Genomic DNA, 24880 nt, shown 5'->3' on the forward strand with positions numbered 1-24880 from the left:
AAGGGCAGAACTGCCAGGGCAGCACAGTTATAATCTGTCCCAGTCAGAGGAACAGCATTTCCTACAAGAAGTGTGGAGACCCCTCACACTTAAGGCTGTAGCAGGGAGATTGTATCTAGATTTGCCATGCTGATGTTTAAAAAATTGTTCACATTTATTTTCAGCAATTCATGGGGAAAAAAACCTGCTGTAGTCCTTGAAGAATTTCAGCCTCAAATGCCTGTCTCAGCTGCTGAGCTGAAAATGCATTCACAAATCCAGCTGTTGCTGTGCATGCTAGTTTTCCTAGTTTTCTTTTTGCCTTGTATGTTCCACGCTTCCTTTTAAAAATATTTATACCATATTGTGTTTTCTTAAAGTCAGTAGATACAAGTATTTCTTCCATTGTTAAATACAAATAATCTCTCATATTTTTTCCAGTTTTTATGTTTTAGATCCATTTTCAGCTGCTGCTGAGAATTTGTTCATCGGAGAAGCTTTCCCCAGACAGAGGGTGTGGCTCTTCAGGCTTAAACTGTGCAGTCCTGTAGCTGATTACTTAAATAGAATCAGACATACTAAATTAAGCAAAACTATTTGTCTTTATAGCCCTTCCTGCTACATTTAGAATGAAGCATATTTGTAGAGCTGGAATAGAGACAGTTTACCCACCAAGCTCCTGCTTGGGGGCTGTTGATATATGATCACAGAACTCTGTTGAGTGCTACAGATTTCTGAGAATTTGAATTTCCAGGAATTTTCAAGTGTTTATAAAACCTTGGCTCCAGTCTCTCTCCCTCTCTCTCTCTCTCTCTTTTCTTTTTGTTTTTAAGTATTTTTCTTCTGGAGAGTGGGGGAAAAATATTTTCTGGATAAATGTTCATCTATTTATTTCAATTTTTCCCCATTGCATCTTCATCATAAAGGGCAATCAGTAGATACATGACAAATTCTATTTATAAACAGTTGATCATTATTCATGCTTTTTTCTGGAGGGGAATGTATCTTCTGTTTGTTAGATGCAGTGGAAGTAGGGATTGATGTAAATCACATTTCAAGGCTTGTGTAGTGGTAGGGGGAAAGGGATTTCCATATGGATGACAATTTGTATGTTCTAATCTAGGGGCTTGATCTGACTGAAGAAGTATTTATTTGAAAAGAGCAAACTTCTTTGGTTTTAAATATTTGTCAGAAACATCATCCTGTTTTGGAAGGTAAATGTGATGGGTGTGTGTGACATTAAAGTACTGCACTAGTAGACAGCAGTGGATCGGGAATTCTCATTTTTCAGAGATGTGTTTTTCTCCCTTCTTTTTCAATGCCCCATGTTTTTGGTTTTTTTCTGGCACATTTTAAGCCACATTTTTTGTGCTTTTAGCGGTAGATTTTGTAGTGCTTTGACCAGTAATTGTCTTACAAGCTGTTGTTACACCTGACACTCCTGTAACATAGTGCATATTTAGTCATACGTGCCTCTCTAAGAGAGGTCTTGGTATTTGTCAGATGCAAAGACCTCTCTTTGAATAAATGTCTCTCTTGAGACATTCATCCAGTGTCTCAAGATTTCATTCTTTCAGCTGGGGTCCTTTTGGAGCCCATCCAGAGGCAGGGATGCTCTGAGTGGTTTGCACATGGTCCCAGAAAGCTGTGGAGAGAATGCCAGTGGGAGGATTCTGAGGAAAGGGCTGAGTACAAAACCAATGCAGTCTCACTCACACATTCTCCACTCTGCTGTGTGTGTAGAGACGTATTTTGAAGAAAAGCAGTGCAGCAAGACAACCTGAGCAGCCTTGAGTTGTCAGAGGAGCACCTGTGAGTCATTTCTTGTTTTAAAGAAAGGGATAGCAGAGGAGTTACTAGGTCATATGCAATGTTTGTCTGGGAAAGGGTGTTGCATTTAAAAATAAATAGGGTTTAACACATTTTAAACATGTTAATTGAAACATGCAAAGTCAACAGAAAAGTGCTCTTAGCACTAATTGTGACAAAACAAAGTGGGTAAGACTGTGGATGGTGGAAAGAGAAGCAGCATTATCATACACTGGTTTGATAAACTAAATCTTGCTCCCTAACATTCTGGAATACCTGACCTCCTATTCATATGCACAGATTCTACAGCTATTTAAACTTAAAGAAAAAAAAGTTTTCAAGATTTTTTGTTTATAAATTTCTAAACTGATTGCATCCTGATTAAAGTAATAAAAACCCCTCTCCTGTGACCTAGGTTCAGTTATTCTTTGAAGTGGAATTATATGATTTGCAAGCTAGATCATGGTGGACTTGCAGCTTTCAAAATCACATGCAAACAAGTTAATAATTTCAACTCAATAATTTTTTGAACACTGAGCAAAAATCCTTTATCACTAATTGCTGTGTATACATTTATTTTAATTCTGTAGGAGATAAGACTTCATTTTAACATCAGTTTTCATCTGGAGAAATCCTCACTTGACTTTATTACAATAAAAGCCTAGAAAAATAACTATTAGGTTGTGCTTTTAGAAAAATACATTTCCATGAATTTAATTTTGAAAATGCTTTCCTCACCTCATAATGTGGGGTGATTTGGGATTGGTAAATTTTAGCTGATCTTTATTCTTTGTTGCATACACTTGTTCAATACTTTTCTCATTCTAGTGTATTTTAGGTGTAGCCAGTCTGAATATTTGTGGGGAGAAGAGGAACTTTGAGTATTCCCAGTTGAAATATAGCAAGCCTCTGAGTAAAGCTTTCCCATAGCTGTGTTTATCTGGCTCTCAGTTATAATTACATTTAACACCTTTTACAGTAGGGTGGATACTTTTTGCAGTAATCTGTCTTGGTGTGTGACTGACAGGTGGCAGTCACATGGCTCAGGCACGCCCTGTGGGAGCACAGAGCTGCTGTGTCTCCACCTTCAGCAGCTTGTCTGATCACTGCACTCAGGATTGCTCCTGTGTATTTTTGCCTGGGGAAGCTCTTTGTACATGAACATGTGAGGAAGGATATGTGGGAATTACACGTTTCTTAAAATTCATTGCTCATTCCCATTCCCAGTAGCCATTTTCAGCAGATTTCCCAGAGCATTTCTAAGGGTGTTCCTGTCATCTTTTGTGCACAGATCTGAGCCTCACTCTGTAGAATTGCTCTGCAGACAACAAAGGGATGCTGCTGCTTGCAGTTATACCCCTGTGTATTTCCCAGACTCTGACATAAAATCTGTCATTCCTCCCTCCCTTACTCTCAGTTCAGATGTTAGACTGGATGGGTTAAGGGGTGAGGTGAGATTTTCCATAAGAACAGAAGGGTTCATTTTAGGCACTGCTAAACCACAGCATTTAACTCCAACCTGCTGGAAACAGCGCTGCAAGGGCACCAGGAGCAGTGGTGGGCAGGCAGAGCTTGTGGGAATGGCTCCCAGCTTTAGGGACTTCCAGTGTGAGCTTGCACCTCTCAGAGCATCTCTGCCCACGTCCTGCCAGTGCTGCTGTGTTCTGGGTGAGTGTGATGTGTTCTGGAAGTTTTCTCACAGCTTTTCCTGTTGGCTTGGTTGCTGGTTTCTAGAAATCTGTGGAAATGATGATGAAGTCCTCTTGGTTATTAAACAGAGAGGAATAAATGACAAGTTGGCAAAACTTCTCTTAAATTTGTGCAGCCTTTTGAATCCAGTGTTTGGTGCCTCTTTGGCTAACTAAAAGCAGCAGTTTCAGGCAGAGCTGAGAATCTCTCCCATCAGTAAGGTGGCAATAAAAGGATTTTGGTGCTGGCTGTGGCCCTCTGGCTGCATGACACAGTGACACAAATGCTGGATGCTGTGAGGATCTGGGCTCTGCTCTGGGCTGAGGATCTGGCTGCTCTCCTGGGGGAGCTGCTATGAGAACCCCACTGCTGGTGGGGAATGCCCTGTGCCAGAGTTCCTGCAGAGACCTCGGGGTCACTGGCATTCTGAGTGGCTCTGGAATATTGAGGGCACCAGAGAGACTTTCCTGTACTTCTGCTGATGTTTACTGTTATCCCAGTGGGTGAAATATGCAAATGGTCTTGACAGGTATCTGGGAAAGAAAAAAGCTGGTTTCTCTAAAGGCAGATTTTTATATTTATATTTTGTATTTATATTTGATTTCATGGCTTTACGAAATGACTTTAACTTCTACTACTAAATTTTGTTTGGGCATGCAATGTTAAAAAAAAAGGAGAAAGAACTGTACATTAAAATTTTAATCTGTTTACATCTAGAAAATAGCTTGCTTCCTGCAAACACTTGTTTCCCTCGCAAGGGAATTAGAATGAGTGGAATTTCTTGTTGTGGCTTTTTGGTTTTAACTGTTTTGAAAGCAGACACTTGCTCCTTCACAAGGTGATTTTTATTGACTTTTGAGGATGGAGATTTTTTCAAGGTATTTGGTTTAGTGTTTTTAGAGAATGTCTGAACCATCTTTTCTTTCTGATATCCCGATCCTTCTTGACATACATTACTTGGATAACGTCATTATCCAAGTAGAATCATTACCCATATAATTGAGAACAGACAACTGCAAAGAGCATGGAAGGGACTCTGTTTCTTTATTTTCTTGAATATGAAATATCTTTTAATAAAAAGGAGAATTACTTCATGATTTTAGTTTAGCAGGACATTAAAATGTGAAAATTAAATGCCTCAGAACATAAAAAAACCAATTTGCAGATGCAATCACTTTAATTTGACAGATCTTCCCACAAGCAATTAATGTATTCTTAATACATGAATCTTTGATATCTGAATAGTGTTTTCAGATGTTTCTGTCAAAGCAATGTGTGTGTAGTTATAGATAAAAGTCATAAGCGTGCTTCTGTAACTATAAGCAAAAATACAGGTGCTATATGTAAGAGTTTTTGGAGGTAAGGGGCAGTCATATTTTACATTCCTGGCCTTGATATTTCCCACACTGCTGAGCAGAGATCTGACGTACTGAGGAACTCGAGTGCTTGTGTCATTACAAATGAACGTTAAGGTATCACTGTGGGAAGGTAAAGACAAACTTATTAATTGTTGCTGTCTAACTCAAGATTCAGTTTTGAAAGTAGTGCACGTGTTTATTTTGCTGTGCAGGTAACGTGCTTGCAGGACTTCTTTGGAGATGACGACGTCTTCATCGCATGTGGGCCGGAGAAGTACCGGTACGCTCAGGACGACTTCGTGTTGGACCACAGTGGTAAGGCTGCACATCCTGAACCCACTGAAACAGGAAATTCTCCATCCCAATTCCCCTGTTCAACCCTCAAGAATAGTGGGATTCAGGAAGATATACATGGGAGGATGTTTTCCAATGGATAAAAGATTTTTTTTTCAAGCCATCATCTGGATTCTGTAAGCCTGTTAAAATGCGCCAACAAACCTGATCCAAATTCCTGCAGGAGAGACACTGTCCCTAAAGTTACATGGAAAGCAGAATGGAATTATAAAATGTTCTGTCATGGATCTAATGAATCTAAAATCTGTTAACGATGTTCACTTTTGGCATCTGTGACTGTAAGATAATTTCCATACTGCTTTCTTCATGAGATTTTTGAAAAATCTCATATGTAGCCATGCTCATTTCCAGTCTGGAATTACCCTGCCAGACAATTCACACATTCCAGTCCTGTCTGCTATAGACCAAGTGTTGGCCTTGTATATATTTTGCAGTTATAGGGGATGTTGGGTAGGGAAGGAGGTGACACAATCTGGGACTTGGTGCCCTCCTGTCTGTCTTGAGCAGATCATGAATTGAACTTGTTTATGAAAGCTGTTTTTCCATAAAGAAAAACTTTGTGATGTAAGTTCGAGGAAAAGTCAGCCCCTCTACCAGAGAGTTTTGGAATTGTCTTGAAATATCAAATCATAAAGATGTTGGGGCTTTTTCCTCCATGTTCATGGAACTGTAGAATGGGCTGAGCTGGAAATGACCTTTAAAGGGCCTATCTAGTCCAACCCCTGGCAAAACCAGGGACACCTTCAAAAAAAAATTTCAGGTTGCTCAGAGCTCCATTGAATGTTTCCTGGGGTGAGATGTCTATCTCCTCTCTGGGGACCCTATTCTAGTGTTTCACCTCTTGCTCAGTAAAAAATGCCTTCCTTATATTTAGCCTGAATCTACAGGTTTTTTACTTTAGAACCACTCTTCTTGTTCTATCACTACAGGTCCTACTAGACATGTTTTTTTCTGTCTTTACTGTTTGAGCTCTAGAAACACCCTGATTTTCTTTTATGTAAAAAATTAATTTCTTGTAAAGAAAACTTGCCCTGACAAGAATAATCAGATTATTCCAGAGGAGCTTCAGGTCATGAATGAAGGATTTTAATTTTTTCTTTTTTTAAAATAAAAAACAGCACCTTCTTTTCCTGTAATTTTTACACACATCACTATTTCATTACAAAGTGCTCAGTTGCAGCAGGAAGTACAGATGTATATCTACCCACTGGCCTGTACATTTGGATGGATGGAAGATTCAACTGCCTCCCATTCTGCTGTTCTGGCTAGGGTGCTGCTTTTCCAGAGCTGCTTGATTATGTTGAGTCAGTTAGTGTGGGGGTGACCAAAAGGGTGTTTTTTAACACAGTTAACAGCTAAAAAAAATACTTTATTCTTATGAAGGAATGGAAGAGCATGGTTGTGTTGAATCACAATGCAAATCCCAGCCTGGGCATAATCCTAATTTCCCTAGCAGATTTAAGGACTGTAAATTTGCTTTTCCCGTTACACAAGGCACAGGCTAGTTGATCTCATTTGCTTGCCTCTTTCTCTTTCTTTCCTTTATCTCTTCAGCTTTGGTGGTCCCTGCTTCCTCTAATAGCTTTAGGGGTCTTTATGGATGAAAGCATGTTAGATACATGACTGGCAGGGCACGCAGCTCAACTTAATTTTTTTATGATGACATGGCATCCTAATGATGACATGGCATCGGGGACAAAATAAGGAGAGAAATTTATGATCCCATTTGGAGTGATTTGCTAATGATGCTGACCGTAGGAATAAAATGTTACCAAACTGGCAATGCATGTGTGCTCATTGATTCCTGTCCCAGGGAGGTTGTTATTTAGTGATATGTAGACAGTAGTCTGTTGTTTCAGCCTTCTGGAAACAATAGGCGTTTTTCACCTGTTCAAAAATTGGTCACAGCATCAGTTTCTTGAAAAAGAAGGGAAATAGTGCTGGCTGGGCAGTTGCCCGGTGTGGAAGTGCCATTGCAGCAAGAACCTTGGCATCAGCATATGTACAAACTTGAATTGTAGCCATAATCCAGTCTGAAGACATGAAGAAATATTGTCTGCAGAATGTCCCACACAGTATTGCCTCGCTCAAACGGGTTTTTATGGTGAGTAGGTTAGAGTCGTGAGAAGCTCTTACAGATCTGTTGGACTCAGCTGGGCAAAGATGTTTAGAAAGTGCTGGATGACAAACAGCCACAGTGCTGTGTGGAGGGAGCCTGTGCATTAAACTGCTGCCAAAACCCTTGACAGAGTTTGCTTGCTTTGTAGAATGTCGGGTTATGAAGTCGTACTCCCGCTCCTCTGCCGTGAGACACGCTGCATCCAAAAGTCCGGGACCTTCGCGTCGGAGCAAATCCCCTGCCTCAGGTACTACTGCTAGGAAAGAGCTGAACACATCAAATACACAAAAATTAATTGTTTTCTAATGGGGTGGAAAAACCTGTTGGCTCTGTCTGTAATACAAGTGTTTCCAGAGGGGGAAAACCCCCTTTTTTCATTTTGTCTCAGAGATTTCATACTGATCTAAAAGAAATTTGCAATTTTTTTTTTTTTAATCCTTGGAGGAAACGTGGTTTGTATTTTTTAATTACAGGCACATGTAGTTTCAGTTTATGAACATTGGAGTAATTTGTGCTAATTGTGCTCTTGGGATATGTTTATCATGGCACTTGATTTTCCTGAAAACTATTAACTGCAGGGTTATATATGTGGTTAAATTCATGTTCATTGAACCAGCGTATACCTTTAAATTTTGGATTAGAAAGGTTTCTCCTAAATAAGCCAAATACTATCAGAAATACAGGCCTTTGCTGGTTCAAGTAATTTTAGGAGATGTACTGTACTGTGATTGCTCATTAGCAGAGAATTTTTCTTCCTGTCCTTCTCATAATTTCAAAGAGAGGTGTTCACACTGTGATTTTGCCACAGTTCAGTTTGACTGAACACCATATGTTCCAACCATTTTATGTCATGAAAGGGAGAAATTTGGTTTTTTAAAAAATTTTTAACCGCTGCATTTAATTTCTAAATACTTCTTTTCCTCCTGAAATCAAACTATTGAATATGTAAATATATGATGCTCTTTTTTTGAATGCAACTATAAATGTAAACTTCTGTGTGTATCCAAATCTGTGGCATGCTCCATATTCTCATCTCCACATTTGTTTTGCTTAATTGGTGCTGGTTAACCCATTTTATCGTTGGGTTTTTTTCAAAGTGGAATATTTATAATCTGCTTATAAAGGTTGAATGTTTAACTGGGAAGCTTCAAAGGAGGATTCAGAAAAATGTACCATGAAGGGCAAGTTTTGCAACTGATCTACATTTCATGCAATTCTTTTACCTCCAGTGAGATGATGTAGATTATCTATCAGCAGTGAATTTTATGCAAAGTGTTTAGATATCAGTGCTCTCATTCCCATAGCTATTTCCACTTAGACCCCCTTTGATTTGGTTAATTTGAAAAATGTGTGCAGTATGTGGTATTTATCCTTCTATTTACTTACCTTTTTTTTTTTTTACATGTAATCTTTACTTATCTTTTATTTACCTTTCTTCCTTCCATGCATGTTGAGAGCTGTTTAATAACTTCTTTCCTTAATGTCTTTTTCCTTTGTGTCAAATATATGAGTACAGTAAAGAGGGGTGGCCACTCCAGTGCTCATTCTTCAGCAAAGTCCCCAGGTGAGCCATTACTATTATGGCTGTATATCACTAGTGTGTCTGCTCCCTCTCCATTCACCTGTATTTTTGGTGCTGTATTTGTGAATGTCTTCAGGTTGGAAACACATTTTGCATTGGATGAAACAGAGATGTAATGGGTGTTGGATTTTTTTTGTTGTTGTTGTTGAGGTAGATCATTTCAGTGAAATAATGCTTTTCAGTTGTTGGACATCTGCTAATGGTGTCAAAGTTAAATTTTTAAAGGTATAATTTGACTACAAGTAGAGAGCATTCTGAGGAGCAATACATTTGTATTTGGCATACATAGGGAATAACCAGCAAATCCATAGCAGCAGATTTGTGCCAATACAGATTGCTGGGTTACTGAGTGAGGGAAGAAAAAAAAAAGCTGCTGTCTGAAATAGCAGTGTCATGGTTCAACCTCAGTCAGCAACTAAGCATCACACAGGCACCTCCTGACTTCTCTGCTGCAGCAGGATGAAGAAAGTGAATTGGAAGGGTGAAAGTGAGAAAATTCATGGGTTGAGATATGAGTTGCTTAATAACTGAAGTAACAATAGTAATTGCAACAACGATGCTGCAGAAAATAACAAGGAGAGAGAAATAAAACCCAAGAACAACAAGTGATGAGAATGAGCAGCTCACTGATGCCATCTTGTCCCCGGGCACTGTCACCTCTGCCAGCATTCCCTCTCCTTTTACTGCTGAGCACGATGCTGTATGGTCTGCAGTATTCCTTGGATTAGCATGGGCCAGCTCTTCCACCTGTGTCCCCTCTCAGCTCCTGAGGAGCAGAAAAGGCCCCGATGCTCAGCAAGCACAGGAACACCAGCAGCGCTTCCCAGCACTAATCCAAAACGCAGCCCTGTGCTGTGAAGAAAATTAATTGCACCCCAGCCAGAGCCAGCACAGCAGTTGGCTGACTCCCTATAAATGCAAAATCTTTACATCTGGACAGGCCAGTTGCAGCTTTCCCCGTTGTTGCAGTTGCTTAGCAGCTGACATGCAGGGGCTCTCCGAAGGCACGGGCAGAGAGGAATCTGCAGACAGCTCTTTCCAGCAGGATCCTCAGCAGAATGAACTGTGTGTTCTACATACGCACAAAAGTTGGAAGGCACCTCTGGGTGTCATCTAGTCCCACCCCTGGCTCAGAACACCACCCTTCTCCACCAAGAATAGCTGAGATATTAGCAGTGAGCTGCAATACTGTCAGGGTAATCAGGGCTCCTCTTCCTGGGACACTTTTGGGAGGGAAGCACATTATGTTAACCAGCCAGTTTCACTGGAACAACTTAGTGGTTCTGCCAGTGCTTAAAGAGGATTGTAGTGACTCAGACCAGGATGCCTTACAGTGAGCATGTCCAGGAAGTAGTGACTTTTCTGTGAGTTGTATAAAAGAACCTTTGAAGAAACAAACAAAAAATTTCCTCCTGTGGTACTAGTTTGTCATTTGGAAGCAAACTCTGAGATATTTCTACTGAAGTATCTCATTTTTGGTCATGCAAGAAGCAGAAAACAGTAAGATAGCAGTCACTAGCCCTTGCCATTGCCATACTTGCAAATCCCTTCTAAAACAAGGATGCATTATCCAAAATGAATTGTTGAAGCCTACAGGAGGGCAGTGTACTCTTAGATCCTTTTGGCTTCTCAAAAACAAAAAACTCATAAAATCACCTATTTTTCTTACAGGCAAACATTGTTAAAATCAAGATGAAAAGATCCTAAATACATGGAATACTTATAAAGAAAATACTGAGGTCTTGGCCCTGTAACAGAACTGGGAATATAAATCCCAGTTATCAGACTTCAGGATAGACTTACAGAATAGCTAAACACCAATTAGTTATATCTTAACCTCATACACCAGAGAAGGAGATTTTTGTGAAAACCAGGGATTTGTGGAAGTTGCAGTGCAGTCAGCCTGGCCTAGTGGCAGATGGGCTGCCCAGGTTGTAAAAACAGTCCTGAAAGGCATCTCCCATGCTCGGATAATGTTAGTGTGCTGGGTCAGTGGACACCTGTAAAATAAATCCAGTAGTTTAAGAAGTGATGTATAACCCATGACAGACCTGAATATGTAAAGGAATTGTGCAGGTTATTTAGTTTGAAGCTCAGTTTCTGTTTACCAGGGTTGTCTTTTCATTCTGGAAAATTAAAAATAGCATCACCATGCTATGAAGCATTTTTAGCTCTTCAATTTCTGCCTAGTATTTTTCTCTCCCATGAAAAATGAGGATCAGCTGAAAAGAAATGATGTCTCATCATATAATATTGCATCATATTTGTATCTGATGGACAGTGTGCTGTGTGCTGTTCTCTCTGCATAATGAAATTTGTCAGTTTGACCTTTTCAGAAAAATACAAGGACTGACCTAAGTAATATTCAATACACCAGAGAGATAACAAATGTTGCATGAGGCCTGTCTAAAACTCTAGACTTAAAATGAATGAACTCTTTAAGACAAGAAGGAGGATATTGTATATTTTCAAAGACACTTGTACTTATTGGAAGCTCAAGAACAGCCTACTAGCTTTTCTCTTGTTGAGTTTTTTTCCCCCTAAATCAACATTTTCTGAACTGCTGCTTAAGTTTTCTGTTAGGCAAATAGTTGATTCTTCTTGTTAGAACTTCTGTTCTGTGAAACATTCCACCTAGAAAGTAAGGCCTTGGTCCAAACTGAAGAGGAGGAGGATCAAATATCCTCAGAAATATTTTCTTTCTGTAAATTTTATTGTGTGATACCACAATTTATTATGCAATTTTTGAAGGCTGGGGTTAGGGTGTTTTATTTTGTGTTTGTTTGTTTGTTTCCTTTGTTTCTGTGCCCAAAACTCTTGCCCTGGCAAAGGACAGAATGGATCTCTTAATCTCTGGAATGACAATGCAGTATTTGCATGTCTCCTTGATCCCATATCAAGCCACATGAATTTTCAGGGTGCAGTTTTGTGACATGCAAGTACATATATATGTTATTCCTAAATACTGAGGATTCTGTTTTGGTCTATGTTTGCAGACTTAATAATAACTTTTGATTTTTTTTTCACCTTTTCTTTCATTTGTTCACTTTCATTGCCTTGGCCAGTTAATGGAACCCCAAGCAGTCAGTTATCCACCCCAAAATCTACAAAGTCCTCCAGCTCTTCACCAACAAGCCCAGGCAGCTTTCGTGGACTCAAGGCAAGTGCAAGAACCATTAAACTCCCTAAATTTCATTACTGTGTGTCTGTGTGACACTGCTGCTGAAGGGAAAATAAAAAGCTATAATTTTGGAGGGTAGCCTTGCAAGTATGATTTTTGCTAATGTGGAGAATAGATCTGAAGTAAGATTTTTGTGTTTTGTCTGGGTTGAACATTCAGCTTAGGAAAGTCAGAGTTTGATGCTGGCTCAAGTATGCCACTTTGTCCTCCAAATTTTCCATTGTTCTGTGGACTGCAGAAATCCTGCAAGCACTTTGTTTCCCTTCAGCCTATAGAAGTGTAGTATTGTCTTATGGTCTGCAGCATTGCCCAGGTTTCATCTAAAGCAGATTTATTTCTCCCTGGCACCAATTTCACCCCTCAGTCCAGTCTCCTGCCAGAAAGGGTCTGAGGGTTTCCTCTGGGAGCAGCCTGATGTCTGGCAGATTTTTCTGTGTTGCACCAAGAGATTTCCCTTCCACTGCCACTTCAGAACTGGCTGCATTTGCAGCTCTTGGAGGCTGCTCTGTGCCTTTGGCTCAGGGAAATAAAAGGAACATTCTGGGTTACAGTGGAGCATCTCATTGCTGCATTTGTGCAGCTGCCCTTTCAAGGGGAATTTTCGTATGGAATCATAAATTGCAGCCTTTCTGGGAGCAGACTGGATGGTTTGCACTGATTATTCTGATCAAGTAATAGCTCCTATTGGTGAGCACAGCATTTGTGAAGAGGCTGCATAATTCTGTGCAAAACTGTTTTCTCTGTTAAGAGACTGGCAAAAGGACGTGATTTGAATAGTGCTCAGATCTGGGTTTTGACATGCTAATTGTTATCAAGTCTTGTTTTGCAAGGAGTGTTGGCACTGGTTTTTGCCAGACTGCTTGTGGTAATTCCGACAAAGGATTTTGATTATTTTGATTTATTTAATTTATTTGTTTAATTGTTCAATTTCTAAATTAATTTAAAATTATATCAGTAGCTCTTTGTTTCAACAATTTTCAAGAGCAGTAATAGCTCTGACTCAGAAAATCAGAATTGTGTGTCTTAAAATCTGTCTGGACAGCTCCTCTATGGAGCTTGAAGTAGAGGACGCCAGAATCGCTGGGCTTGGGGCTCTCAGCTGGTCTGCACTATATTTAACAAATGCTCTTTGGTCTTTCTTTAATGAAATTACCAGTTTAGAAACAAGATCATTTGCCTTGGTTTTTTCCACTGCTGCCCTGTCTGCTTTTAACTGATTAAAGTTCCATTAAGGCAGAGATAATTCTGACAGCAGCAAGCCATTCTCACCAAACTGGACATGTCCCCTTTCCCGTTCCCTTTCACTCAAGTAGGCTGCTGTACATTTTCAATTTGGGATTTAATTGGTGCTGGGTACTAATGGGTTTTTGTCAAATTATTCACCCCCATATGACCAAAGAGAACAGCAAAACCAAATTAAGCCCCTCAGATCTGATGTGTTACTGGCGCAGTGAGTACCTCTTGTTTTGTCCTTTAGGATGCATCTGTTTAGCAGTAGTGTCCCAGCTGTGCTCCTGAGACAAAAGATAGGGAAAGTTATGAAGGGAATTCCAAAAGGATCAAGTGTTCAGTCACACTTGTTTCTCAATTATGTTGTAGAAGTAAGGACTTTTTTGGGAAGCATAAAGCCAGTAACACAGGGGCATAGTTTTATGCAAAACCAGATTATTTTAAGAAATTCATACACCCTTTTGTGAAATTGGGGTTTTTTTTGGTTACTCTGATGAGAGAGAAGGGGGAAGAGGGAACAATTTTATTATTTGGAGATTATTGCTTTTCCCAGTTGTTTAATAGCTCCTGAGTGTTGCTGAGACTGCACTGCTGCTCAGGCAGGCTTCCTGCACTTGTATAAAGAAGTTGCCATGACTACAGCTGAATGAAAATTTAGATATAAATACTATGTCGGTGACAGACTAAGGTGTATTTTAGAGTTTTCTGTCTTTGGGAGTTCAATGTTTTGAGTGATTTATGGTGCACAAATCATATATGTTTGTTTTTGTAGAGGGTGAAACAGCAGGACTGAATAATGGTTTTGTACAAGCTTGAGGCAGCATAAAAAAGGGGAAAAATCAGGGTTGATGTTTCCATTTTCTGTAAAGAGCAGAACATCAGAGCAGCTGCACTTGAACTGCACTTTAAAAACTGTTTTATTTGAAAAGCCAGAGTAAAGTAAAATATTTTACTACGGATTCGAACCTTGCTAAGCTTTTTGTAGTTTGACAATCAATGTAGAGCATAAGTGATAGTGCTAGTCATCAAGGCAGCCAACTTGCAAAAATACTGACTGCAGCAGCAATTTCTTCTCAGTCTCAGACACCGACTCTCATATCCTATTCTCTGAATACCACTGCTCCTTTAAAGAGAAGCCTCTTCAGTCCCCAAGGATTCCTTCTGCTTCACAACTCTTTTGTTAGGAGTGGTATGTTCAGGCACAGAAAATTCCTGGCAGGAAAGACTCCTTGTGAACAGTTTATCTTTAAAGGGAAGGGCTGTCTCTCTCTCCTTTCTAGCTCTTCCAAGCAGAGAGCCTTGTGCTATTAATTGTTCAGTGTATCCAGTAAGTCCAGCATCCCAGGCTTGCAGAAGTGTTTTAAATAGCGGACTCTGAGGTTATATTGAAGTCAGGAATTAAAGCTATGTCTTAATAATAGTAAACATGACGGAATTTCCCCACAAACCCAAATAAATGCCCTTATTCCAGTAAGTGACAGATGTGAATACTATGCACCCTATGTAGTCTTATTCAGGCTGTTTATTTTTAACAGCCCAGAATTACTCTGTAACTCAGCATTTCACTTAGCAGAGGCTTTGTTTCAAGGTGAAAATTTAGATATAAAAGTTAACAAGTGTGGGCATGTAGGAAATGACTACTCTGTGCAGTGTTCTCTTTTGATCAAATGTGCTGAGTGGCTTATTTTTCTTTTGAATTCCAATGCAGATAAAATCTGGTGCATGGGTTAATAATAATGGTAATGGTGCATTTAGTGTCACAGGACAGCTGACCAAGAGAAGTCCTTTTGCTGTTCTGTAGGCAGTAGAGAGGTTTAACATTTTGCTTTTGTTCTAAGTGTGCATTTCCATGCAAAGCTGTTACAGTTGATTTGACTCTTAGCTCTTCTAGTGCATCTGTTATTCTGCACACATTGTACCATAAAAAACATCCAGAGACTAAATTAAATTTGGAAATTGGTGTAACTTTGGAAAGTGGTGTTGTGGCGTTCACATTCTCTGGGAAAATCCCTTCGCCCAGGATTTTTCTCCTGGGAAGCTGAGAAACCTCAGAGAAAAAGGAAAACAGTTCTTATCTCATTTGCTTCTCCTGTGTTTTGCTCACATGTGGAATGGAGATTGTTTACCCACAGGTGATTGTTTCGTTGGGTTCTGGTGAGATTAGTTTTGACTCTTTGGCCAATTAGGGCCAAGCTGTGTCGAGACTGGACACTGCGGAAAGAGTCACGAGTTTTTATTGTTATCTTTTTAGCATTCAGTATCCTTTCTGTATTCTTTAGTACAGTGTAGTATTCTTTAATATAATGTAGTATAATGAAGTAATAAATTAGCCTTCTGAGAACATGGAGTCAGATGCATCGTTCATCCCTGCCACAGGGGAACCTGCAAATGCAATATGGTGGCATAACTTGCTTATGCTTACTTGGATGGCCTTATTGTCCCCTCTTGAAATTAAGGACCACAAAGTCTTGCAATCTTTTTAAAAAGAAAATCATCCAAGTAAAGAGGCTTTACAGTTGAAGCCTTTCCTAGACTCAGAATTATGCTAAATAGCTTTGTGTTTGAATTTGTTTAAGTGTTACTTTTGCAATTGATGGACCACTTGACCAAAGTGAAGGGGCAGTAGAACCTGATCCAACTTAAGTACTTGCTTAACTTTCAGCAATTGAGTAGTCCCTTTTACTTCAATGAAGATGTTAATGTACTTAAAGTTAAACATGTGCTTAAGTGATTTGAAGGATTAGTGCCTATCTTCATTAAGGTTTTTGATCTCTTCAGTATTGTACACATGTGCTTTGTGTGTTGTTATATGTAAAGATCATTTGCATGTGATTATCTAGCCTAGTGACACAGGGGCCACAGCAGTTCATAGAGAGACTCTTTAAGGTATGCATTAGGTGAATGTACAATTCATGTGTAAAGATAAAAAAAACAAACCTGAGTTTCTGTCTTACACGTTTTGTTACTATAAAGCATTGTAGTAGTAAATACTCACAATATCTCTATGAAGCACTAATTATATAAATAGCATTTTATTTATGTTCAGAATATCTTTTAGTCCCTTCTTACCACAGCCGTTCAGGATGAATTACAACAACATAACCAAAGTATCTCCAGATATCAGAGAATACTTCTGCAAAATTAATCCACAGTTCCACTAAAATACTGATACTCCACAGTTAGATTCACCACCATCCCATGTAGCTGCCAAGGAGTTAGGTATTTCTTTCAATATGAAAATAATCCCCAAAGGTTTCCACAGACATTTGTGTCATGGGCACCCTTAATCCTGAGTGCAGAGGTTTGCCGACCGAGGTGCCATTCTACTGCAAGAGAATATGGGTTTGTTTATAAGGATCTGTGGATCCTTTAACAGCTGTGGAGTTGTGGCAGAGCTAGGGTTAAACCTGCCATTTCAGATTCTTATCTAACATCTCAGCCACAATGGCAGCATGATTTTTTTTTTTTTGTATTCATTTTAACTTTTTTTTCCTGTTAATGTTTGCTTCCTTCTCGTGGTAAGAAGGAATGTGCCCAGTCATGCTCTGCCCTGATTACAAGACTGAAGGAAGCTGGAGATGTGGGCTGGATGTTCCCATGTATTGTCACTTAGTGAAAACCCAAAATAGATTACTAATATTTTAGGCAGATGACTAATACTTGGCCGTGGTCTGTTCTGCCATCTCTGCTTCATGTTTGAAGAAAATGTGGCTGACTGGTTAAGAGACTGACTCATGATTTTGTACAAATGTCATTTAACCCAAATGTCCTTGTTCCTAATCCCTGTTAAATAGACAGATAACTCAGAAAGACAGCAGCCTTACCATAGCCTGGGTTTAAGTCATTAGCAAGGAGCAGTGTGGTAGCTGCCTGCTTGCTGTTTGGTGCTACTTCTGTGCCTAACACCGGTAAACTTTGTTGTTTCAGGGGCTCTGCAAAATTAAGTCGTACAGCTTCTAGTTACTGTACCTTTAGCTGATTTGGCAGCTCAGCTGCCACTAGAAACTTAAGCATTCATTAGCATTTCATGAGCCTTTAGACAATATCCCTATCTGTCAGTTCAGTTCTTTCCCTGACAATAGTGTTAATGATTTAAAATATTCAGCAGTGTAACCAGACAATGTCAGCTAAAAGGCAAAACGCTGCATTTGCATTCCCGGTGTCTCGCAAAGCGATTTCAGCAGACACTGAGCTTAGGGCAGAGAAGCATTTTAATCCTTCCTGTGGTGAGTGCTGAAAACCACCATAATGGCCCAGGAAGAAAACAAGATCTGGAACTTCACAGAACAGCAAGAGGTGTTACATAGAGGAGGGGGAATGATCTAAACTTGAATTTCAGGCAGCATCCCTATACATAACTGTAATAGGAGCGCTTATACAAGTGGTGCACACAACACATCCAGTATATTTTACTATTTCTGGCATTCATTCCTATGCTTCCACCCCTTTTCAAAAGAAAAACTTAGCATCAGTTACATCCCTGGGGCAGTATGACAGGATGACAAAGTAGAATCATGAAGATTCAAATCCAGTATCAATTAATCTGTTAGTGCAGGAAAATCAGTTTTCTTCAGCTGTCATGCTTGAAAATTATTTAGATATTTGTTTATTTACAGTGTCACGGTTACTAAAACTGCATCTATGTCTGGATTCATATCTGATATCTAACTTGAAATGTTTGTAGGTGTCAAAATCTTCACAAAAATCTTCACATCTATAATAGCCTAAAATATAGCCCAATAGATGGCTAAATAAATCTGATTATCATAGATGCACCTGGCCACCTAGGCCAAAATTGCAGGTGTAGCTGAAAGGACTTATCTTTGCTGTTTAGTGAAATCTGTTGAACTGCTTATCTAAACAGAAATATTGTGGCTCAATCTTAAATTGGTACAAGTGACAGTGATGATGAACTTTGAGACAACAAGAAGGAAAATAGGATGGGAGTAGAAAAGTAAAATGAATCTGTGTGGGTTTAGTGGGTTTTCTTTTCAACTTTGCTGCTTTTTTGTATGGCTCTTTCTTGTCATTACCATCAGAAATTAGAAGTTCTTGTGTACTTTCCCAGATCTCCCCACATGGTGGATCTTCTTCCAATGTGAATGGCGTACCTGAATCACTCCGTTGCCAGAGTCCAGAAGGTAGGACACCAATCCCTGCTGGCAATCCTGGCCAGAATCTTGCTGTGGATGGCACTTCCCTTAGCACTATCTGGTGGTTTCTGATGACTCCAAGTCATTTTCTGTTTGGAGATGTTTGTTACCTTGTTGATTCACCTTGGAAAAATTTTAGCCCAATTCATGCATCAAGGCAGTAAAGTAAGGAGATAAATGTTGTTAATTTTTCATTGGTAGCATATTACTGCACCTTGCTCTTCAATAGTCGCTGTCAGGAATTTGGGTGATTTTGAACATGACCTGCATTATCACTAGAAATGTGTTTGTGGCTGGATTGAGAGAGGAACCCTCCTCAAAAGAGTTCATTGTACTTTAGATTGTACTTTACATTGTACTTTAGATTGTACCTCCTCATTGGAGCCACTGGCCAATCAACTGACCTTAGCTAAATTAAACCTTTCATTCCTCATCTCTTTACAGCAAAGTCAATTATTTAAAAATATTTTTGAATGTCATGTTGGAGTAATTTTTTTTATTTTAAAAATACTGAAAGAAGAATCTATCAAAATTACTTGCATTTTGGATGTTTTAGGAGTACCTATAAGAAGTTGAAGGAATTCAGCAGATAAAACTTTTTGGGTCTTTTATATGCATTGTAGCTGTATCTTATTTGCATTTTTGCTTTGAGTTTGCAAAAAAAAAGAAGTGAAAAAAGTAATTTGAGGTCAGAAAATTTTAGATTAAGAACTTCTAACTGCATTCATTACTTTTAGAATATACCTATACAAAAACATAGCAAGAGGCTTATTTGTGTGTTCAAAGGTCAAATATATTTAGGTTCATCTTGTTCTTCTTTACACTTGAGATAAAACCAAGGGAATTGCAGCAGAGAAAACAGCTTACTTTTAAGTTTTGTTTTGCATTTGTGCCTGTTTTTTATCTGTGGAGCCCACTGGGGATATATTGCATCCTGCTGACACTTCTCTTCAGCTTGCCTTATTGACTTCTCTGGTTTTTTCCAGGCTTGAATGGAAACAAGTTCTCAGGGTCATCTACCATTCTTGAGAAGTACAAAGTGGGGAAGGTGATTGGTGATGGCAATTTCGCTGTTGTGAAGGAGTGTGTGGAACGGTGAGCAAGGAAACTCTTCAGTCCTGCTGCTTGTTGTGCTGGATAAAATGTTGTACTGTGCATTAACATAATTTCCTAGACAAATGTAATGAGATGAAAGCAAAGAGCAGCAGCAAATATGCACACACTTCAGGAGAAATAGGCATAGCAAACTGTGCAGAGCTTCCTGTGTTTTCTTCTAGCAAAGGGGTACGAGAGGAGCAGAGAACCATGCCTTTTTATCCCACAAAATGAAGGAGGCATCACCTTCTCATGGTGCCTCCTCAGGAAACACCACAGCTCTTCAAGAAGTCTCTCACACTACAGATGGTTGTGGATGACAGGAAATTCTGTGTGGCATCTAAACAGAGCTTGAGGGGACCCCCCCTCCCCTCCCCTCCCATTTCTGCCTCAGCAGTTCTGCTGCTGTGGTGTCCCCCTGCCTGCTGCTGACGTGATTTTTCACAGCTTTCAGCATTCTGTGGGTGCTCTCAAAGACATGCTGTTGTTGGCTATCAGCCTGTGCTGGTGCTCCCTTGGGTTAGCTGCTGGTGTTTGGTGCTGTGGGGGAGCCAGACACTCCAAATGAACCCTCCAAGATGCCTGAAATGTCCTTGTGCCTGATTGCTGGGGGGCGGGCAGGATACCTTGACAGACCTGTGCAGCGCTGCTGCTCTTCCTCTGCAGGCTTTGCTGCCAGTGCAAACATAACAGATGATCTGACTGTCACTTTCTCGGTGTATTTTTTTAAGAACCACCTTCTGCTATTTTCATCCACCTGAGAGTTGTCTCAGTTTCCTAAATATTATGAGGAATCTCCAATTTGTACGCAAATACTGGGAAAACTTAGCAAATGACTGTGAACAACATAAATGTTAGAGAAACATTCTATTATTTGATCCTCACCTGCTGGTTTTTAGTTAAATTGAAAGAAAAAGAATTTGGAATGGAAACATCTCATTCCAGAACTGAGGTCTGCAGTTCCCTGGGTCTTCTGTCCTGCCCTTGGAAATTCAGTGTCAGCAAATGGAAGGTCACTGCTCCCACCCTTGTGGTCCTCTGGCTCAGGAGACTGGGCAGCCCAACTCATATCAGTGTAACTAAAGACTCAGGCAAACAAAAAAAAGCATTCCATGCCTTTGCTTTATCTTAATGTTGGTCAGGTGACAGTCTTCAGCAAGTTCCAGTGTTTTCTTTCGAGCTCCCTTTGCTATTGACACACTTAAGAAAGGCTTAGGTGACTCAACACTGGCCAGTTTCAGCTCTAATGCGCCTTTGGCCTTTCCTCTCCTCTCCCTGCACGCGCCAACCACAGCTCTGAAATCTTGCTGCAGAGCCCCACTTTGCTTCCCAAGATCCTCTTGAGCACCACAAGGGGTTCCCTGCTCAGCCAAGCTGGTTCTCTGCCACTTAATGTTTGGGAAAATTGAAATCTCCCAAAGAGCAAGGGCTGTTGATCCAGGAATCTCTCATCATTGCCCCCTGAGTAACTCATCAGTGCTCACATCCCAGCCAGGTGATCCCAGACACCCCCTACACCATCTCCTTTCTTTTCCACTGCCCTTATCCTCACCCAGAGGTTTTCATGAAGGTTAAAAGCACAAGATAACATCTTTATTATCAGAAATATAAGCACTGCATTTTGGAAATCACTTAAATCCCACTGGAAATGGGACAAGGGCTGCTAAGTCATTGAACGTCATCTGTGCTTTTTAGAATGAGGAAAGTGGACTAGAAAAACAACCCTCCCCTTATAAAAAATTTAAAAAGGCACAATTCCACTTCAATATCTAGTTTTGTATGTGATCAAATCTGTAATGCAACATTATTAAATTATTTTATGTAAAGTAAGTATACAAAAACAATTGCTAATAATAAGGGTGAAAGAGGAAATGCCAACTGTAAATGCTTCTCTTTTAATTTCTATTAATGATACATAATTTCTGATAGTGTTGTGCTGAGAAGCCTTAGCTGTGGAGCCAGGATCCTATTACACAGCTACCAGCTGGGATGTTCTACAAAAAGAACAAGAAAATAATCAGGTGGTCTCTTTTGTGCCTGTGTGTCTGTATATAAAGACGTGAGTCAACAGATGGGCACTGACAGCTCGAGAAGAATCCCTGGAACCTGTCAGACAATGCCGGTGTCCAATGTGCAGGGATGTTAGCTCACAAACTGCGTGGGTTGTATCCATCTTCATTCCATGGGTGTTGCAGTAGAGGACATTTGCAAGAGGGGTTTGAAGTGGTTGGATGAGCTGGCTTTGTGGATGTTGCCTCCTTCTGCTCACAGCATGGGTGGGGAAGGTTCACCCGAGTGGATGGTGCTGATCAGTGGGAAGTACAAATTGGGATTGTGATTTCCACGCTGCACTCGTGGCAGATCTTCCCTCGGGTCTGTGACATCAGAGGGTGGCATTTCACAGACACCATTTAGATAAGGGCTTCTATCTAAAGACCAGATCAGGGTGTAACTATGACAACCTCGCAGATACAGCTGCACTTCCAGGGCAGGGATTCTCGCCTGCAGTTTTTCAATAACGCATAAATGGAATGTTGGTTGGTAATTCAGTTCCTTTTTCTGTAAGGTGCTGATTTTGACCAGTTGTATCTAATGCCAAATGCAGTGAAAATCACCCTGGAAGTTTGAAAATATGCCTTTTGCTTTTGTATCTACCTCCTGTTTTCTAGCAGTGTTCTGATGCACACTGGAGTCTGTAGGCACTGGCACAGTACAAAATAGCAGCAACTTGGTCTTACAGCAATTTCATATGATCTTTAATTCATCAATAATATAAGTAATAATTTCTTTTTTTTTAATGATTAAATTTTGTAGCTTTTTTCCCCACTCATTCCCCCCCCCCCCCCCGAGAAATGGAGATTTTTATTGCTTAAAGGGATGAAAGGCAAACAAGAGCTCCTTTTGTGAGAGTATTTGCTGAAAACATTAATCCTTTTTTACTTTGTATGTGACCCACCCTGTTAAATGTCATGGGACTTTAGATGACTGCTGCAGAATTCCACAAAATACTTAAAAAAAAATTGTAATGCAAAAGCTCAAAATCAGTGCCCAGTAAATTCTACAGGATTTTAGACTATCTGTAATGGACTGTGTCATTTTAGCTCTGTTGAATCCTATTGATTTATTTTATTAAGGTATCAATCTTCACACATATACATGTATGATTTTATCTTCAAAACCTTCAAAGTTGAACAAAGCTAAGTGGAAGGCTGGAGGCAAATTTTGCATGTTGCCTTAAAGGAGTGACAGTTGTGCCAGGTCACAAAGAAGAAATTGCAGCTGAATCCTGGGATTCATATACCAAGAGAGCTGGGTTGTGGTAGTCAGGGAAACAGCAGGCAAAAAAGCTGCTGAGGAAACAAAAACTGAACCCAGGTCTGCTCTGTGAATTTTCTGTCAGCAACCTCCACGGGCCCCAGCATGTTATGATGGTGTATTTACAGAAAATGCCACAATTTTTCTTATTATTGTTTCTCCTGTTTTTCTTGCTTAGATCCACAGGGAAGGAGTTTGCCCTGAAGATCATAGACAAGGCCAAGTGCTGTGGGAAGGTAGTGTACAACCATTTGCATGTGTACAGAGGCAGCACTAGCAGCTGCTCATTAGTCATAAATGGTGGGTGTGTTTGTGCTTTCTGACTATTTTCAGAGCATCTCTTTAACAAGATGATAATGTATCCAGGAACCAAATAATAAAAGCAGTGACTGTCAGTCTACTACATAATAGAGAAAAAACAAACTAATTGTTGCCTATTTTATTGGGCTGACAAAAAAGATGCTAATATGCACCCAAAATTTATTGGACTATTTTGATGTGTAAAATATGAGAGCTATATGTTTATTTATGCAATTCCCATCCCACTCTGCCTCTTCTTTTTCTCTCTGTATGGCTCAATATGCTACTTAGTTAAGCAGAACATGGATTTGAAAAAAATTTTCATAACCTTTTATTTCTGTTTACGTAGTGTCACCTTCCTGTTTTAACAAAGGTCTCTTGTGTTCTGAAAACTTTCATTTAATTCAAACTTTAAGCAAAAATCCAAAATTGTCTCTTCAGGAGAACAGTATCTCATGTAATGCAAGCAAATATCTGAGAGTGTCATACCTCTTCTTTTCCTTCATACTTCTTGAGTATAGATATTTTTTAAAAGGAAGAAAAACTGCCTCCCCTATTTGTGTGGTAAGGAGTTGTGTGATGCTGTGACGACTTCCTTTTAGGAGAGCTCCTCAAACAGAAACATGTTATCTGTGCAGATTTTAAACCATGTTTTAGATGCTAGGAGATGAGGTTTTCATTTTACCTCATATTCTCCAGCTTTATTTAGAAAATTTAGAAAGGAATCATAAAAATGTGCAGCCACAAGAAAAAGTGCTAGGATTGCCTTTCTGAGATTAAAATGTTGCAATTTCTTTAGCTGTGGAAAGGGTGACCCTCTGCGTTCCACTGCAAACAAGATTTTTGGATGATGCATGCAGCTTGCAACTTTAGATAGTTTTTATTACTTGTCTGAGTCAGCTGCTTAGGTATCATAAATTTGAATGGTCTGGAGATAAATAATCTGTTTTACACAGTAGAGTTGAGAGGAACTTTCTATTTATCATTCTCCTTGCTTTAAAACATATTTAAAAAAAGAAATCAACCCTATGGATGCGTAGTTGCCCATTTTGAAAGGCCCTGTATCTGTATAGCTTGAGACTGTTGGAAGATGTTTGTACCTCTTAGGGCAGTGGCAGAATCATACTGGAAGAATTCCAACAAAGGAAATAATTAAATTTTGCTACAGCTTATTCCTTCCTCACTCAGCTCCACAGCCCTGCCTTAAAAACACCCATCCAGCCCAAATTTGGATGATTTAAGTGTTGCTCATTGTCCCTTGATCTTGGATGTTCTGAAATTTGAATCCAATTGACTTTTTCCACAGGTGGCTTAAATGGTCATTACACAATAATGTCTCTGTAAATAAATCATATTAGTGGAGACTGAAACTTATATTGCACTATCCAGGGGAACACCACAAGGAGTTTTGGAATTACTATTTTTTTCATGGCGAAACACAGCGAACAGTGGGGTGGTTGAAAATAACTAGCTACATATTAGTGAACATTTTTTGAGGACAGATTTTTAAACAGTAGCTCAACAATATTCTGGAGCCTTTTTTTAAAATACTGTTTATTTTAAGTATTAATTATGCCTGAGCAGTTTAGTCAAGAAAGCGCAGATAAAGCCATTGTGCCTTAGTTGTAATTAATGGGTGTAATAAATTTAATATGTTCCCTGTTCTTTAGGTTGAGAAAGCTGTAATAACATTCTAGTTTTTGCTTGGACTTTTAA

General features: G+C 39.6%; 1 protein-coding gene across 1 annotated transcript in view; it reads left to right on the plus strand.

Annotated features, from left to right (window-relative positions):
• DCLK2 (doublecortin like kinase 2) overlaps positions 1 to 24880 on the plus strand; it is a 78379-nt gene that overhangs the window by 38151 nt on the left and 15348 nt on the right. The window contains exons 3-9 of the mRNA XM_084204748.1: positions 5048 to 5150; positions 7457 to 7555; positions 8825 to 8872; positions 11956 to 12050; positions 18370 to 18442; positions 19441 to 19549; positions 23043 to 23100. Coding sequence (XP_084060874.1) covers positions 5048 to 5150; positions 7457 to 7555; positions 8825 to 8872; positions 11956 to 12050; positions 18370 to 18442; positions 19441 to 19549; positions 23043 to 23100 — 585 coding nt within the window. The remainder of the gene's footprint in view (positions 1 to 5047; positions 5151 to 7456; positions 7556 to 8824; positions 8873 to 11955; positions 12051 to 18369; positions 18443 to 19440; positions 19550 to 23042; positions 23101 to 24880) is intronic.

This window comes from Fringilla coelebs (genome assembly GCF_963513975.1).
Source record: "Fringilla coelebs genome assembly, chromosome: 4".
Taxonomy (NCBI): domain Eukaryota; kingdom Metazoa; phylum Chordata; class Aves; order Passeriformes; family Fringillidae; genus Fringilla; species Fringilla coelebs.